Source organism: Lithobates pipiens, unplaced genomic scaffold (genome assembly GCF_037356315.1).
Source record: "Lithobates pipiens isolate NorthernLeopardFrog02 unplaced genomic scaffold, aLitPip1_a1.2 Scaffold_19, whole genome shotgun sequence".
Classification (NCBI taxonomy): domain Eukaryota; kingdom Metazoa; phylum Chordata; class Amphibia; order Anura; family Ranidae; genus Lithobates; species Lithobates pipiens.
This window is the reverse complement of record NW_027507764.1, coordinates 465,983,638-465,998,944: the sequence shown is the minus strand read 5'-3', so window position 1 is coordinate 465,998,944 and position 15,307 is coordinate 465,983,638. Positions and strand designations below refer to the sequence as shown.

General features: G+C 40.7%; 1 protein-coding gene across 1 annotated transcript in view; it reads right to left on the bottom strand.

Annotated features, from left to right (window-relative positions):
* PREX2 (phosphatidylinositol-3,4,5-trisphosphate dependent Rac exchange factor 2) overlaps window positions 1–15,307 on the bottom strand; it is a 436,082-nt gene that overhangs the window by 200,331 nt on the left and 220,444 nt on the right. Inside the window, exons 19-23 of the mRNA XM_077492842.1 lie at window positions 11,994–12,079; window positions 10,492–10,628; window positions 4,733–4,853; window positions 4,458–4,642; window positions 2,153–2,314 (exon numbers count right to left, since the gene is read on the bottom strand). Coding sequence (XP_077348968.1) covers window positions 2,153–2,314; window positions 4,458–4,642; window positions 4,733–4,853; window positions 10,492–10,628; window positions 11,994–12,079 — 691 coding nt within the window. The remainder of the gene's footprint in view (window positions 1–2,152; window positions 2,315–4,457; window positions 4,643–4,732; window positions 4,854–10,491; window positions 10,629–11,993; window positions 12,080–15,307) is intronic.

Genomic DNA, 15,307 nt, shown 5'->3' with positions numbered 1-15,307 from the left:
GAAACACAGATGCTGTGAAAAAGAGCCTGAGTGATATAAAGTGCAAATGCTAACTAAAAAATGCAGCAGGACAAAATAGTGAGCACAAACTATCAAATAATGAATATAAAGGGGTGGGTCCTGCGCAAATCGTGCCACTCAAATAAAATACACAAATTCAAAATAATATAAATATGTGCATACATACAATGCCGTGATGTTTTTTGGACTATAATTCTTAGGAATAACTCACTTAAATCTGTCCAAACCAGAGTCTAGTAGACATCTGGGTATGATAAAGTTTAAAAAACGAAATCATAAATTATAATATAATAAATAACTATAAATTAATACACCAAATAATAATAAAAATTATTCAATAATGTAATCAAATCAAAAACACAGAAATTTGCTCAGTTGCAGAATTGTCGCTGTCATAAATTTTCAGTGTTTGAGGATGAATCTCTCCACAATTCACTATCGCTCAGTTCTGCAAGTGATTCTAATTTATTATCGCTGTTTTCTAGCTGGTCTAAAACCACTTTTAATGTAAAGGGACGGTTTTGGTTGCTATGGACAATCTCCAGTTTCCAGGCAGAAGGAACGTTTTGTATAATATAAAACTGCATGCAGGGCACTGGAGAAACCACTAGGGACAAAACAGATGTGAAATAATTACATACAATAATGTAATCTGTAAGATATGTATAGTGTGTGTTTTACTTTTTGAATTTGGCGCTGTTTTCCGACCCCGTGTGTCACAACGCTCGCAGGAAATGGAGCTTGGCTCCGTGATGAATCGAGCGGCGGACGAGCCACTCACACTGTGGGGAGGACATCACAGGATCCAGGGGACAAGGTAAGTAAGCTCTTTCTGGATCCTGCGATGCGATCCTGAGTCTGGCTCCGGGTTACCGCTTTTGGTTCTGAAATTCCACCCCAAGCCAGACTCGAGAATACCTCTAAGGAGGTTAACTGGCTACCATTGGTAACTTTATGAAAATGCAAGCTACCTGGCTGTCTCTGCCCGCAATACATTTTAAATTACTAGTCTGGAACAAAGAGAACTCTAACCTGCATGTTGCTCTGAATCAACAGTCAAAACAGTCAGGAGCAACCATAATTGAAAGCGCTAATCGGGACACATCATGGAGGATCCGATTGAGGCTCCACACTGTCCATCCGACTCTGCACACACTGGCTTCCCTCTTCCTAGTGACATCCAGGAACATATGAAGATTTTGCCATCACACCACTGCCCCACCAAGCCAGTCAACCACCAACTGTTGCTTAAGGTACTGTCACAGTAAGGAGCATGCTTTGCAGTTGTTCCATCTATGCAAGGAGATGTCTAGATAATTGTTCATCCAATCATATATTATTATTAAAACGGCACATGCTTTTATTTCATTGACTGTTTTAATTATTTGACTATTTGTCCTTTCAAGACTGTCCCGATTAAGGCTTTCAATTGATTGTGGTTGCTCCTGAATTTTTTTTCTGGTATTCACACCCCCTCTGGTGTGCTCATCCACACAGCTGCTCTTTGGGCTCTTGCAGGACATTCACAAGGTTCTTAGTGCATTAGATGTCCCAGTTTCCTGGCGCCAGACTGTTTTTGTCTGAATCAACAGCCAGACAACCAGCATGAATGAAAAGATTCAAGTATTCAAAGTTTAATAGTGGCAGCCTACATGTTCTCGGTACAGGTTGCTTTCAATACTGTTCCTGGCAGTAAAAGCTTACTGTACCTTCAATCATGGTGCTGGTGCCAGTGTCTCCTCTTTCCCTGGTACATAACAGTCCACATACTCCAGAAATCCAGCAAAGATTATAGCAATGTACTAACACTGATATTGTTAACAGAACATGCAGATAGTGGTAAAGAGCTCGTGGCTTGGTCACGCTAGCTGCGTTCAGTTCTCTACACTCTTCTTGCCATGGGGGTTTCTGTAGTCATAACATACTTCTTGTCCTAGAGTGACAACATTGATCATCCATAGATACTTAACAGTAATTAAGCGCTGTCACCTTAGGACAGTGTGTTACTATAAGGATTAACCAATAAAAATACATGAAAAAAGAATACAAAGCAAATGCAGCCACCACATCCAAGCACTGGTAAGCTGCTTGCATCTTACATTTTTTGTTGTTCAGATACATGTTGCAATACCTTTCTGTAACTAGTGATCCTCCTGTAAATATGTTCAATTTTCTCTCGACAGATGATAGTAAATTTACTCTGAAGCTCTGGAGGAATGACTTCTTGTAAGGAATGCAGATTGCTGCAATTTTGCACAAACTGTTCATCACTTTTAGCAAAAGCGTCTAATACCTGTGAGGGAAATCAGAAAACAGGTCATTGCAATTAGTCTTGGAAATATAATGTACAGTGAAACAATCCCTGCTAAGTCAGCTATATTCATTGTGGGGATTTTACCAAACTTTATAATTGCAGATCTGAATCTGCTTCTATCAACACTTAGAACAGAGAACTTGCAAAATCTTTTCAATATGAGCGCCAATTCATGGGATCTGTCTTTTCCAAATGATATAATTAGTGCTAGTATAGGGACACACGAAGACGAGGAGGAGCCAAGATCGCTGGCAGGGGACCTGAGAGGAGAAGGATTGGGCCGCTCTGTGCAATACCATTACACAGATAAGGTGAGTATAACATGTTTGTTATTTTAATAAAAAAAAAAAAAAACCTTTAGTAACACTTTAAAGGGGTTGCAAACCCTTGTTTTATTTTTTTCTTAAATAACAAACATGTCAATCTTACCTCCGCTGTGCAGTTCGTTTTGCACATAGTGGCCCCGATCTACCTCTTCTAGGGTCCCTCAGCGGCGCTGGTGGCTCCTCCACGCCTCAAGTGTCCACGTTGGAGAAGCGCTCTCCTTGGTGGACACCTGTGTGGGCGCTCTCCTGAGTCCTGCATCTGTGTACATTCACATGCAGGACTCAGCCCCACCCCCCGGCGCTGCGTCATTGGATTTGATTGACAGCAGCGGGAGCTGCACTGCTATTAATCTATCCAATCAGGACACGAGACACCAGATACAGATGGTGTGCTTGTTGCTGGACAGAGGATGACAGTGTCCAGGAAAGTAAAACGGGGGGGGGGGGGGACCTTGAGGGTTTACAACCCCTTTAATTGAACAAGCTGAAGTTAGAAGCTGATTGGCTGCCATGCACAGCTGCACCAGATTCAGAGTGCTCCAGTTTTATTAAACCAGGGCTCGACAAAACCCGGGCGCCAGGTCGCATTGACGACTAGAAATAGCGACCTCGCGCTTGGGGCAGCACAGCTGGGGGTATCCTGTCTCTGTGGACCCCCCCAGTGTGATCGCGTCGGGCCGTTCCGCCGGCGGCCGAAAATTTAGGCCGCGGCTTTGAGGCCTTCTGCGGTCCTATGATTCCTTATGGAATCTGGCACCCTCTTGTTGTCGCCGTTGGTATGACAAACCAGCAATGCTAATGAAGTTTCCTCTGCCTGTTTTATATTACCTGCCTCTTCTTCCCTTTATTTAGAACCCCCTAAACATTATATATATTTTTTATTCTAACACCCTAGAGAATAAAATGGTGGTTGTTGCAATACTGTCTGTCACACCGTATTTGTGCAGCGGACTTACAAGCGCACTTTTGTTGGGAAAAATAATTTAGTTAATAAAAAAATAAGACAACAGTAAAGTTAGCCCAATTATTTTTTATATTGTGAAAGATAATGTTACGCCGAGTAAATTGATACCCAACATGTCACGCTTCAAAATTGCACCCGCTCATGGAATGGCGACAAACTTTTACCCTTTAAAATCTCCATAGGCGACGTTTAAAAAAATTCTACAGGTTGCACGTTTTGAGTTATAGAGGAGGTCTGGGGCTAGAATTATTGCTCTCGCTCTACCGATCACGGCGCTACCTCCTATGTGTGGTTCGAACACCGATTTTATATGCGGGCAGGACAGGGCGCGTTTAAAAATTATTATTTTTTCTGCTTATTTTAACTTTTTTTTTTTTCCACTGTTCTTTTAAAAAAAATGTTGTGTCACTTTTATTCTTATTACAAGGAATGTAAAAATCCCTTGTAATAGAAAAAGCATGACAGGTCCTCTTAAATATGAGATCTGGAGTCAGAGAGACCTCGGATCTCATATTTACACTAAAATGCAATTGAAAAAAAAAATTGTCATTTGAAAAAAATAAATAAAATGTCCCTCTAAGAGCTATGGGCAATGACTTGGAGACGGGGGGGGCGACGGCGCTGCTATCTTCCCGTCACTCGTCTCCATGTCAGGCCAGGGACAGGTCCGGATCGCCGTCACGGACCTGGCGCCTAACTTTTTAAGCTGGCTCCTAGATTCCAAGCAAATTTGTCAACCCCTGTATTAAACCACCCCCGTTGTCTTTGTGGTTATAAAGGCTTTACATGTGGGGAAACAGGTGATTTATACTAAAAGATGACCATCTCTCACCTTGGCACTTAGGCTGAAGAAGCCTTTTGGTTCAACCATCTTCTCCACTACATGACACTTGATTCCTGCTGTGCTGTCATACTCATAAATAACACCGTATTCTAGGTGAACGTTATCCACAGTGAGGCTCACATGATCCTTCTTTCCATCAATGATTGCCATGGTGCTGAATTTGTCAATAACCTCTTTAGTGAAAAACACACATGAATGAATAAAGAGTAAGTGAAATTTCTAACGGTGATCTGTAACAAACAAGAACTAATAATTGATTCTACCTTCTACTCTGCAATCAAATCCATCCCCTTCATTTTCTCCTAAGGGCCGGGGTTGAGCAGATTTTATGATATCTTCCTTGGCACTCTCAGTGCTGTCATATATCCACTGGATGGAATCTTGCTATTAGTAGAAAACAGAAAAATCACATTAATTTCGTATATACGGTTCTCTTACATACTCCATACTGTATTTGCAGTTAAATCACTTAAATTAAAAATATCTAAAATATATTATTCCAAATTCCAACTCTTGTGTTGCATTAAACAAGGACTATTTTTGTTTTTATAATTTTTGCTGTAATCTAATGGCCTTACTTTTCAGACAGTATTAAAGATGTCTTTACATGAACATATGTTTTTGAGAGGTACTCGCAATTTTAAAATGGCCTTTAACCACTGTAAATATGGTAAATGAGGTGTAGCAATGTGGACTACAATTGCAACGAACAGTTATTCCGTACCCTATCTGTATATTATTTTATCCCCCTAGTGCCCAGCGTTACTAAACTGACATCATATTTGTGAGCACAACCAAAGGGATTGTGGGATTGGTAGTTCTTTCAGATAGCTGTTCCCTCGTATGACTATACACCCGGACCACATATCCCAGGGATCTTTGCTACCATTAAGGAGATTTCTGGGAAGAGCTACAAAAGAAACCAGAGACCCGCCCCACACTTTCTTCCTCCTGGGCCCTGTGTGTGATGGACCTCTTTGTGTAAGCAGAGTGAGGTCGCGGCCTACCACGCAGGATCGAGAATTCCTGCCTGGCCGAGAAAGGTCCAGCGCTGCTTGTGGTTCATCGAACATCTGAACAGCACCAACTCAGCAGTGTAACAACCCACGCTACAGGCTCCATATTGGGTGATCATCACTAGCGGGTCTGAAGCTAGGACATTTATCCAGGAATTATTATCGGGAAGGTGCTGACTCGGCCTGGTCGTTGGTGAGAGGGCAATCGTCCACCTTTGCAAGTCTTTCCTTGGTTGTTTACTGGGACACTGTGTATAGACAGCTTTACTTTGGGAACACTTCACTGCACTTTAATTCGAACACTGTACATGGGCATCTGTTGACACAGTCATCACCATTCTGCTACCACACTTTATTGGATATAGTTAATGAACTCTGATTGACAGTGAAGACCATCAGATCTGCAATAGACATTCTGTCATAGCTGCTTGAAGGGCCCTCTTATCATCCTTGTTTAGCTTAATCTCTCATTAGGAATGAAGGTTAAACAGGCCGGCCTGGGTTTCTCTTCTAGAAGTATTGTCAGAATTGATGCTTAACTTTATTTATCCCTTTCAGGTTATGTGGAAGTGGTGCTCCATTGTACATATGTGTATATAGTATTCTGTGTTTGACAATAGTCCTAACTGGCATTTTTGTGGAATCCTTCTTCTAAGCTTGTGCTGTTATTCACAACTCAGTTAAACCATTACCTATCTTACAACAATATCTGAACTGATGTATTCCAGTAAATGTTAATAGACTATAAATGCTGAGTGTTGCCTTATTACTTAAAGGTGTTGCAATGATGGCTGAACTCAGAGTGTCAGGTGGGTTGGAATTTTTGCAGGGCCATGGCGATGCAGATGAGCAGGTAAATCCAAACAGCCCCAGAGGGGGCCGTGCTACAGAGGTATGACTGAAATAAACAGAGAGCCTCAGGATCAGAAGATTGGATGAAAGATTGATCCATTCAGACCAGTGGTGCTAGACAAAGAGTGTAGATAAGATGTAGATAAGTACTTTCCTATGAGGTTCATCATTTTTGCTACAAATACATGCATGCCATTTTCCCATGGTATCTGGCTAGAGTCACTAGCAAGATTTGACTTTGTCTGTCAAAAATAAAATACTTTGTCTGCAATCTCAGCTGATTATTTTGTCTAATGCCCTGTACACATGGTCGGAAATTCCAACAGAAACGGTCCGATTGGATTATGTTGTCGGAAAATCCGATCTTGCGTGGCCTCTATCGTACTTTTCCATTGGAAATTCAGATTGAAAAAGTTTGAGAGCAGGGTCTAAAATTTTCCGACAACAAAACCTGATCAGACGTTTTACGATTGTTTGTAGAGAATTCCGACGGACAAAGTGCCATACATGCTCAGAATAAATTACGAGATGAAAGCTATTGGCTACTGGCCTCTACGTACGCAACAAACGTCACCGCATTCAGAACGATCGGATTTGCCGACAACTTTGTCCGACCGTGTGTATGCAAGACAAGTTTCAGCCAAAATCCGTCTGAAAAAATCCGACAGATTTTGTGGTCGGAATGTCCGACCGTGTGTACAAGGCATTAGCTTCATTCACTAATCAGTTTGGCTTGGCTGTGTTCTCAGTAGTAGCACCTTCTAAGACAGCAACAGCCCCAGTCAACCCAAATGTCATGCCCCAGTCTTAAAAGAGACTGGAGCATACAAACTAGTTTTTTTTTGATAAAAGACACAGATTGTTTGGAAAAAAAAGTACACTGTTGCTGTATATTGTGTCAAAAAAAGTTATGGAAAGGTCCACTTCAAAGCAATAGTAAACCGTATAAAAAAAAAAAATAGGCACTGGGCAGTTTAAGTGAAAATGTGCTAGTATGCATTGCATACTAGCACATTATGACAGACTTACCTGAAATCAAACCCTACCAGGGCAGCAATGTCACCACTGAAGGCGCTTCCATCTTCACCCAGCCTTCCTACCAGGTTTGCGGGTTTTGGCAACATGAATGGCTGAGCCGGCTATGGCGTCTCTCCAGCGCATGTGCACGGGAGTCGCTGTTTACGATGCGGCTCTGAAGGAATGGCATGGCTATGCAGTGGTGATGTCACAATGCATGTTTTGGAGATATTTACTGTAACTATAGGTAAGCCTTATTATAGGATTATCTATAAGTAAAAATCATACATGGGAGTTTATTCCCATTTTTAAGCATTATCTGGTCACTCTGAAAAAGCACTTCAATGATTTGTAGGGAATCATCCTTTCCTAACCACCTTGACCCTAAACTAGCTCTCCTGATGGTCTCCCAATGTCTTGGCCCCTGGACTGTACAGACTACACAACTATGGTATTATGTCCACGTGTCACCTCTTCTACCTGTGATAAAGAAATATCCTTTTCAGATGACACCTGTAAGTATGTGGTTCTTCCAGACAGATTGAAGATTTTTTTTAAAAGTTAGTAAGTTAAAAAAGTAAAAAAAAAAAAGTTTGCCTTTGGTTACACTTTAACCACTTACAGGCCGGACCATTTTGCTGGTCAAAGACCAGACCACTTTTTGCGATTCGGCACTGCGTCGCTTTAACTGACAATTGCGTGGTCATGCAACGTGGCTCCCAAACAAAATTGACGTCCTTTTTTTCCCACAAATAGAGTTTCTTTTGGTGGTATTTGATCACCCCTGCGGTTTTTATTTTTTGCGCTATAAACAAAAATATAGCGACAATTTTGAAAAAAACGCATTATTTTTTACTTTTTGTTATAATAAATATTCCCTAAAAATATATATAAAAAACATTTTTTTCCCTCAGTTTAGGCCGATACGTATTCTTCTACATATTTTTGGTAAGCGATTATTGATTGGTTTGCGCAAAAGTTATAGCGTTTACAAAATAGGGATAGTTTTAATGCATTTTTATTAATAATTTTTTTTTTTACTAGTAATGGCGGTGATCAGCGATTTTTATTGTGACTACGACATTATGGCGGACAAATTGGAAATTTTTGACACATTTTTGGGACCATTGTCATTTATACAGCAATCAGTGCTATATAAATGCAGTGATTCCTGTGTAAATGACACTGGCAGTGAAGGGGTTAACCAACGGGTGGCAGTGTAGGGGTTAAGTGTTCCTAGGAGTGTGTTACTAACTGTGGGGGGGGGTTGGGCTTTCATTTAGCGAACACTGATCTCTGCTCCAATCACATGGAACAGAGATCAGCGTCACTAGTTGCTAGGCAGAATGGGGAAATGCTGTTTACAACGGCATTTCTCCATTCAGCCGCCCCGTGAGACGATTGCGGGTATGCCTGCGGCGATCAAGTCCGGCGGGACCTGCGACCGGACTCACAGGGGTCCCGACCGGCACGCGAGTGCGCCGCCGGTGGTGCGCTTGTGATGGCAGGGCGGCAAATTTAAAGGGACGTACAGGCACGCCCATTGCCTGCCCGTGCCATTATGCCGATGTACATCGGCATGCGCTGGTCGGGAACCGGTTAAGCTGAAAAATAAAAAGTACAATTGTACATTTAGTCTACAGAATGATTGGTTCCAAAAGAAAGCTGCCAAAGGCCAGCATTCCAGGCTTACTCTTTGATCTCACTTCTCTGCTCACTGTGGTACTCCAACCTTCAGTTTGTCAAACTTTTTCATGCCAAGCCTATGAACATAGTTAATAAACAATAGTGTTTTATTCTTATGAACAAAATGATTCCTACTTATCCAGCATTCTGTCACCATTGTTTTTTCTGAAATACAAGGCTAGGGAAGGGTACAAGTCCAAAATGTGTCCCTAACCAACTCAGCTGTGTACCTAACCAAACCTGATGGCAACTGGAGAGTGAAGGTGCAAGTGGCATTAGATCAGAAGAAACATTACAGTGTTCCATTCAAAGGAAAGATTACAGTGCACTGGCCCCACCAAGGTATTGTTACACTGTGCCAATGTTTTATCCTCTCGAAAAATTGTGAATGCTGTTGGATGAGATCATTTTTAAATTTAAAAATACAGATTAAAAACATTCTTACCTGCCAAAGGATTTGTATTTCAATCTATATGATCCTGAGATTTACATAGACCTGCTACGCTATACAGCCCCGTCTCACAGGGTGGGCAGGAGACCTTATATTTCTCTGCTGCAGTCCCATATAATGTACAAGTCTTGTACCTCCCCCAGCCTGTGACTGGACACTGAAAGGAGAAGCAGCAGACTGATGAGTTCATCTATCTCCCATTCTGCTCTCTCCTTCTATCATCGCGCTACTTGCACTGCACCACAGTTCGCTCCTTGTAATGCTTCCTCTCTCCGACTTTCTGATTCTAAGTCAGATTCAGGTACTTGCACTGCTTGCACTTAAAAGAAAAGTATGGGCTTGTAAAAAACAGAGCATTTATACTCACCCAGATGGATGCAGCATTGATCTAATGCTGCATCTGTCCCCTGCTTGCTCTAAGACTGAGAATTGAGCAATCAAAGACCAAAGATTGCTCATGTCTCAGCCATCAGTGAGCAGAGAGCTGGTGACTGCCCATCACCGGCTCACTGCTCTGCCCCTCCAGCGCTCACTGGAGTGCTAGGCTGCAAAGGGGGCTAGAGCAGCTGACCCTGTGGCTCGTTGAGAGGCTGAGTAAGCTGCTGGTCTAGGAATCTGGGGGAATACTTTCTGAAAAGTCGAGATATTTCCCAAGCCTAGCTGGCTGAGTGACATCACGTGACCGCACACTTTAGCCCGCTGTCAGCTGAAAATGGGTCATAGGAGTGCAGAACGAACTGCACTCCAGTGATCCCCATGAGAAATATAGCCAGAAGCTTTGGCTATACTTCTACTTTAATATAGAAAAATTAAATGATGTATTAATTATCATAGAGCTACATTAAGCTGTGTCTTTTATACCTGCCTGGAGCTCAGCTTTAAATGTTTGTTTATTCCACAAACACATGGTTATCTGACAAAAATGGTCCTTGTTACATGAATACTTTATACTACAAAGTTCAAATGCTAAGCAGTATGCAGTATCCAATGATGCGTTTACCTGCATTGGCCTACGGTACTTCCTGCAGGCAGTCACGTGAGCGATGACACTTGCATGGCTTTCTTTACTGACATTGATCCCATTCACTTTGATGATGCACTGCCCTGGGTGCAGACCAGCAATCGCAGCCACAGTCCCTGCAGGCCAATATGTAAAAAAAATTACCAATTTCAGTTAAAATGACAATCCCACTGCTGATTTACAATCCAGTTGCTGATGACGTTTAATATCTGAGTTTTAAGATGAGAAAAGCAATTTGAAGAGATGACAAGCTGACGAGATATATCAATTTAAGCACTTTAGAAAAATATTTTAAACCAGTGTACTATGGGTAAGGTCAGAAGTGCTGCAATGGCTGTTTTGCAACCCAGATGACACTGAGTAATTGGAACATTTCACCAAAAGCAATCTTAATTTAGTTGTAACTGTCCTCTGTGCAGTAAAAGAAATTCTTAAATTTCTCATCTGTAGCAATAAACTGTAGTATAGAAATTGTCAGTTCTGCACAGCCTGGTGCATGTATGTGTTCAGTACTGACGCCGCATAACTGGATGGTTTATTAAAGCAATAGCTTTTATAAAGCATCACATACACAAAACTGTGAACATAATCTTAATAGAAAAAAATGCAGTATTCTGATTTGTGCACATCTACACTTTTAATTCCCTGCACATTATCAGTGGGAATGTCTACTACCCTGTTTCCCCTAAAATAAGACCTAGCGTGATTGTCGGTGTTGGCTGTAATATAAGCCCTACCACCCAAATAAGCCCTACTCTGTTTCCTCAAAAATAAGCCCTACCCTGAAAAGAAGACCTACAAGGACGTTAACTAGGGCTTATTTGGGGGGTAGGGCTTTTATTGCAGCTATCACCGACAATCACACTAGGTCTTATTTTAGGGGAAACAGGGTAGGTGGCAGACCTTTAACAGTTTATTCCATGCAGATGTATTTTCAGTTGTGATAAATTAACCTACAATAGTCAATTGTCTGGACTGTGCTAGTGACAACAGAATTTTCAACTAGTAAGCAAGCTTTTAAATAGGGGAAAATGCATGTACAGGTGAAGTCTGGGGGGGATCAGTGACCAAAAGTAAGCATAATGACTCCTTGCCTTCTTATCAAGACTTACTGTACCTACTTTAACATTACAGACCATGACGAACCTTGGCATCCTTCATAATCCTCAACAAAGTTGAAACTGTAATCATATGATTTATGCATAATCATATGCACACAATCATATATTTGTACATATCATAGCTAAATAAATGAGCACATGACCCAAAAGATTACTTCAAACTCTAAACATATGAGTACTGCATGATGCTCCAAGGCATGGCCTTACAGTAAATTAAAGTCAATGTGAGGTGAATACGTTAAAAATAACTCTTATTTAACTGAATTGTTAAACTGTACAGTGTTCTTGGCCTGCTTTAAATATGTATTATCATGCAATTGTGTTTGGAGGTTAGACAGTATGATTAAAACTTAACTGTACCTCGACCCACAGCATGTACAACAGATGGCCCAAATCCTCTAATCTGGAATCCAAGTCCCTCTGGAGAATCTGGAATTTTTACTGTCCTGTTGAATAAAAAATTGTAACAGGTTCTAACATAAGATTTACTGTGCATTTATGTTAATACAAGCAAAAAAAAAAAAAAAAGCCAATAATATATGTAGTCACATTAGCTCTCTAATGTACACTTATGTGAGCACTGTAATAAAAGTGTTTGCACCTATCATTTTCTAGCTGTCATTTAGAGGAAGCAAAAAGGGTCAGATCTCAGGACAATATTTTAGATTCACTCTCTCTTTCTGTCCTGATGAATAGGGCTATTGTTAAGCCGTCGTAAACGTAAACGCGACCAGATTTTCCGATGAGAAATGTGTGATGTCAAGCTGTTGGTGGAAAATCCGACCATGTGCCATCAGACAGTTGTTTTCGGATTTTCCGTGGACAAATGTTGGATGGCAGGTTTTAAAATTTTCCATGAACAAATGTGTGTTTGTCGGATTTTCTGATCGCGTGTACACAAGTCTGTCAGACAAAAGTCCAAAGAAACAAGCATGCATGCTCGGAAGCAGAAGTGGTCGGTCTTGTAAACTAGTGTTCATAATGGAGAATTAACATTCGTGACGTAGCAAATTATGAAATCTCGAAATGTAGCGCACAATTCTCTTCTTCTTTATTTAATGGGATAATAATGAAGCTGCTTCCCAGAAAAGTTGAAGCTGTTTTAGCTGCAAAGGGTGGGCCAACTCAATATTGAACCCTACAGACTAAAGCCTCGTACACACAGTTTGATTGTTGGACAACCGAGTGTCTGATTTTTGTCAAAAGGGCATGTGCCAGGATCTTGTCTTGCATACTAACATTACACAATTTTCGTGCCACAAACACGAACATAGTGATATACTGCGAGTGATTTCATATCTTGTGCGCCACCCTTTGGGCCCCTTCTGATAATTTTGTGTTTGGTGAGCATTGATTCCGAGCATGCGTGTTTGTATTTTCAACGTTTGTGTGATGGATTTGTGTGCTTACCATATAAAAATCAGACGTGGAGCCATTGTCTGCCAAAAATTTCCTAGCGTGCCATCCAACATTTGTCAACAATTGTTGAAAGGAGCATACTAACGGTAAGAATTTCAGACAACAGTCTGTCAACAGACAATCCCCTTCCAACAATCGAACCGTGTGCACAAGGCTTTAGACTGGGATGCTATTAAAGTTCATGTGTGTGTAAAGGAAGACATCCCAATACTTGTGACAATAGAGTGTATACTTTAATGCTGCTTTTAGTACTGTTTATTTAAAAAATACACTGTTGATATATATCATGGCATATCGGAAATTTACTTGAGCTATAACTAGGTAAGTGCACTTTTTTTTTAAGACTCAGCTGCAGTGCTTCTCTGTCTGCCAAAGACCTTGTTTTGAAAAGTACTGCATGTTCGGGAAATTTGCCTTGGTTTTACTTTGACCGATTTCCATAAGAATTAGAGAGCTCTATTAAAATGTCCCACCTCATCTCAAGAAAAAACATTACTGTTTTAAAGTAACTTTTTCTCAATCATTTTAAGCCTTGGATAAAAGATTTGAGCAATTCTCCATAGGAAATGAGCGTGACTTTACAGGTGGTAATGGAATTAGTAAGCTACTGCAGAAACAATTAGCAATGGGAGCCAGAGTCAGTGGCCAGTGGAAAATACAAGTCTGTGCTTAGAACTGCAGAATATAAAAGAACAACATGGGCTTGGTTGGAAAATAAATTTAATTAAGTCAAGCTTCAGAAGAAAGACACTTGACTGGAGAGCAAAGGTTTTTCCACTTTTCAGGTCATTAGTGCTTTTAACCCACCATCCTTTTTTTGTATGGATTTGTAAAAGACGGTATAATTATTTCTAATTTTTTTCTTCTTTCACAACACAGCATAAGAGAAGTGCATTAACTGGACTGGGTTAATTGGGAGTTAAATACTTAAATAGTTGTGTAGGAGTATGGTAGATTGTGGGAATAGGTAGAAAAGTTGTATCTTTAATCACCTTATGACAATTAGTGCTGAATATCAATGAAGGGTGATTGCCGTGCACACATTTTGTGGAGGGAACAGGGAACTCAATATGTAGAACCAATACTAGGTCAATTGAATCCACAGACTTTAACAAAAACAAAATTGTATTTCTATATAAAATGTACTAAAAAAATTATCCACTGTTCATGGAATGTTCAATAATTTCCATGTACACAATATCTTTGTCTAAATTACCAGAATATAATCCTGGCAAGAGAGGTCTTATAACAAATAAAGCATAGATGTGCAATAACCTATGGCAATCAGTGCACCACAAATTGCTCTTCAGAGGGTACCACTAGTGTAAAAGAAGCACATTGTTTACTGTCCTTGCACATAAATCATGTTTTTAAAGGTATTTTAAAATGTCAAGCAAAAGTACAGTTGTATTGAAATGTTCTAAATTGGCTGCTGGACCGAGAGCCAGCTGGAGAGGTTACACTGGAGGGTGAGAGTATGAGTGCACTACACTGACAATATGGAGACTGATGGGGATTTAAGGTGCTTGCACCACTACCTATGGTTCTGAGTTTCAAAGGTGGAATGCCTGAGGTGGGAGGGTTGACCCTTATGGGATTGGGAAGGGATGTGTCGCCTCTTCCTCCTAACAGCATTGTTGAGGCTTGAATTGTTGTTTTTTGGTTTGTTGTTTTGGTTTCAATTTTAAAAAAAAAGAGCGTAAATATTATACAGGTTTATGGTTGGGATTCAGGACTATGCTTTCATGGATTGTTGGCGCTGATACCTTTGACTGAATCACTGTGAAATTTATTGCTACCGGTATGCATTACTTACCCGGTGTTCTGTATGTACAAATTTTGTTATGCTAAATAAAAACTTTTTTGAAAATAAAGAAATAAATTGGCTGCTGGACAACAATGCGATCTTCACATACCTTTTTGAGCTCATGGAAGCCCTGATCCAGGGGATCAGGGCTTCCATGAGCTAAAAAAGCTATGCGAAGATTGCATTGTTAAGACTGGATGACAGTGTTCATTTAGATAACTCTAGGAACAATATACATCAGGTGTATCCTTAAGGACTTGGCAACGGTTCTGGGAGAATCTAATTATGGATCACAGTACCTTTCTAAAGGAGGGAAAAACAAGCCATCACTCATATAGTATATCTCCATGTTGGTACCCTTGCTCTGTGTGGAAGCCATGATCTCTCTGCAGTGGTCTGACATGCCCCTGGTGAGTCAGAACTATAGCTTTCCAAATCTCATGTTCCC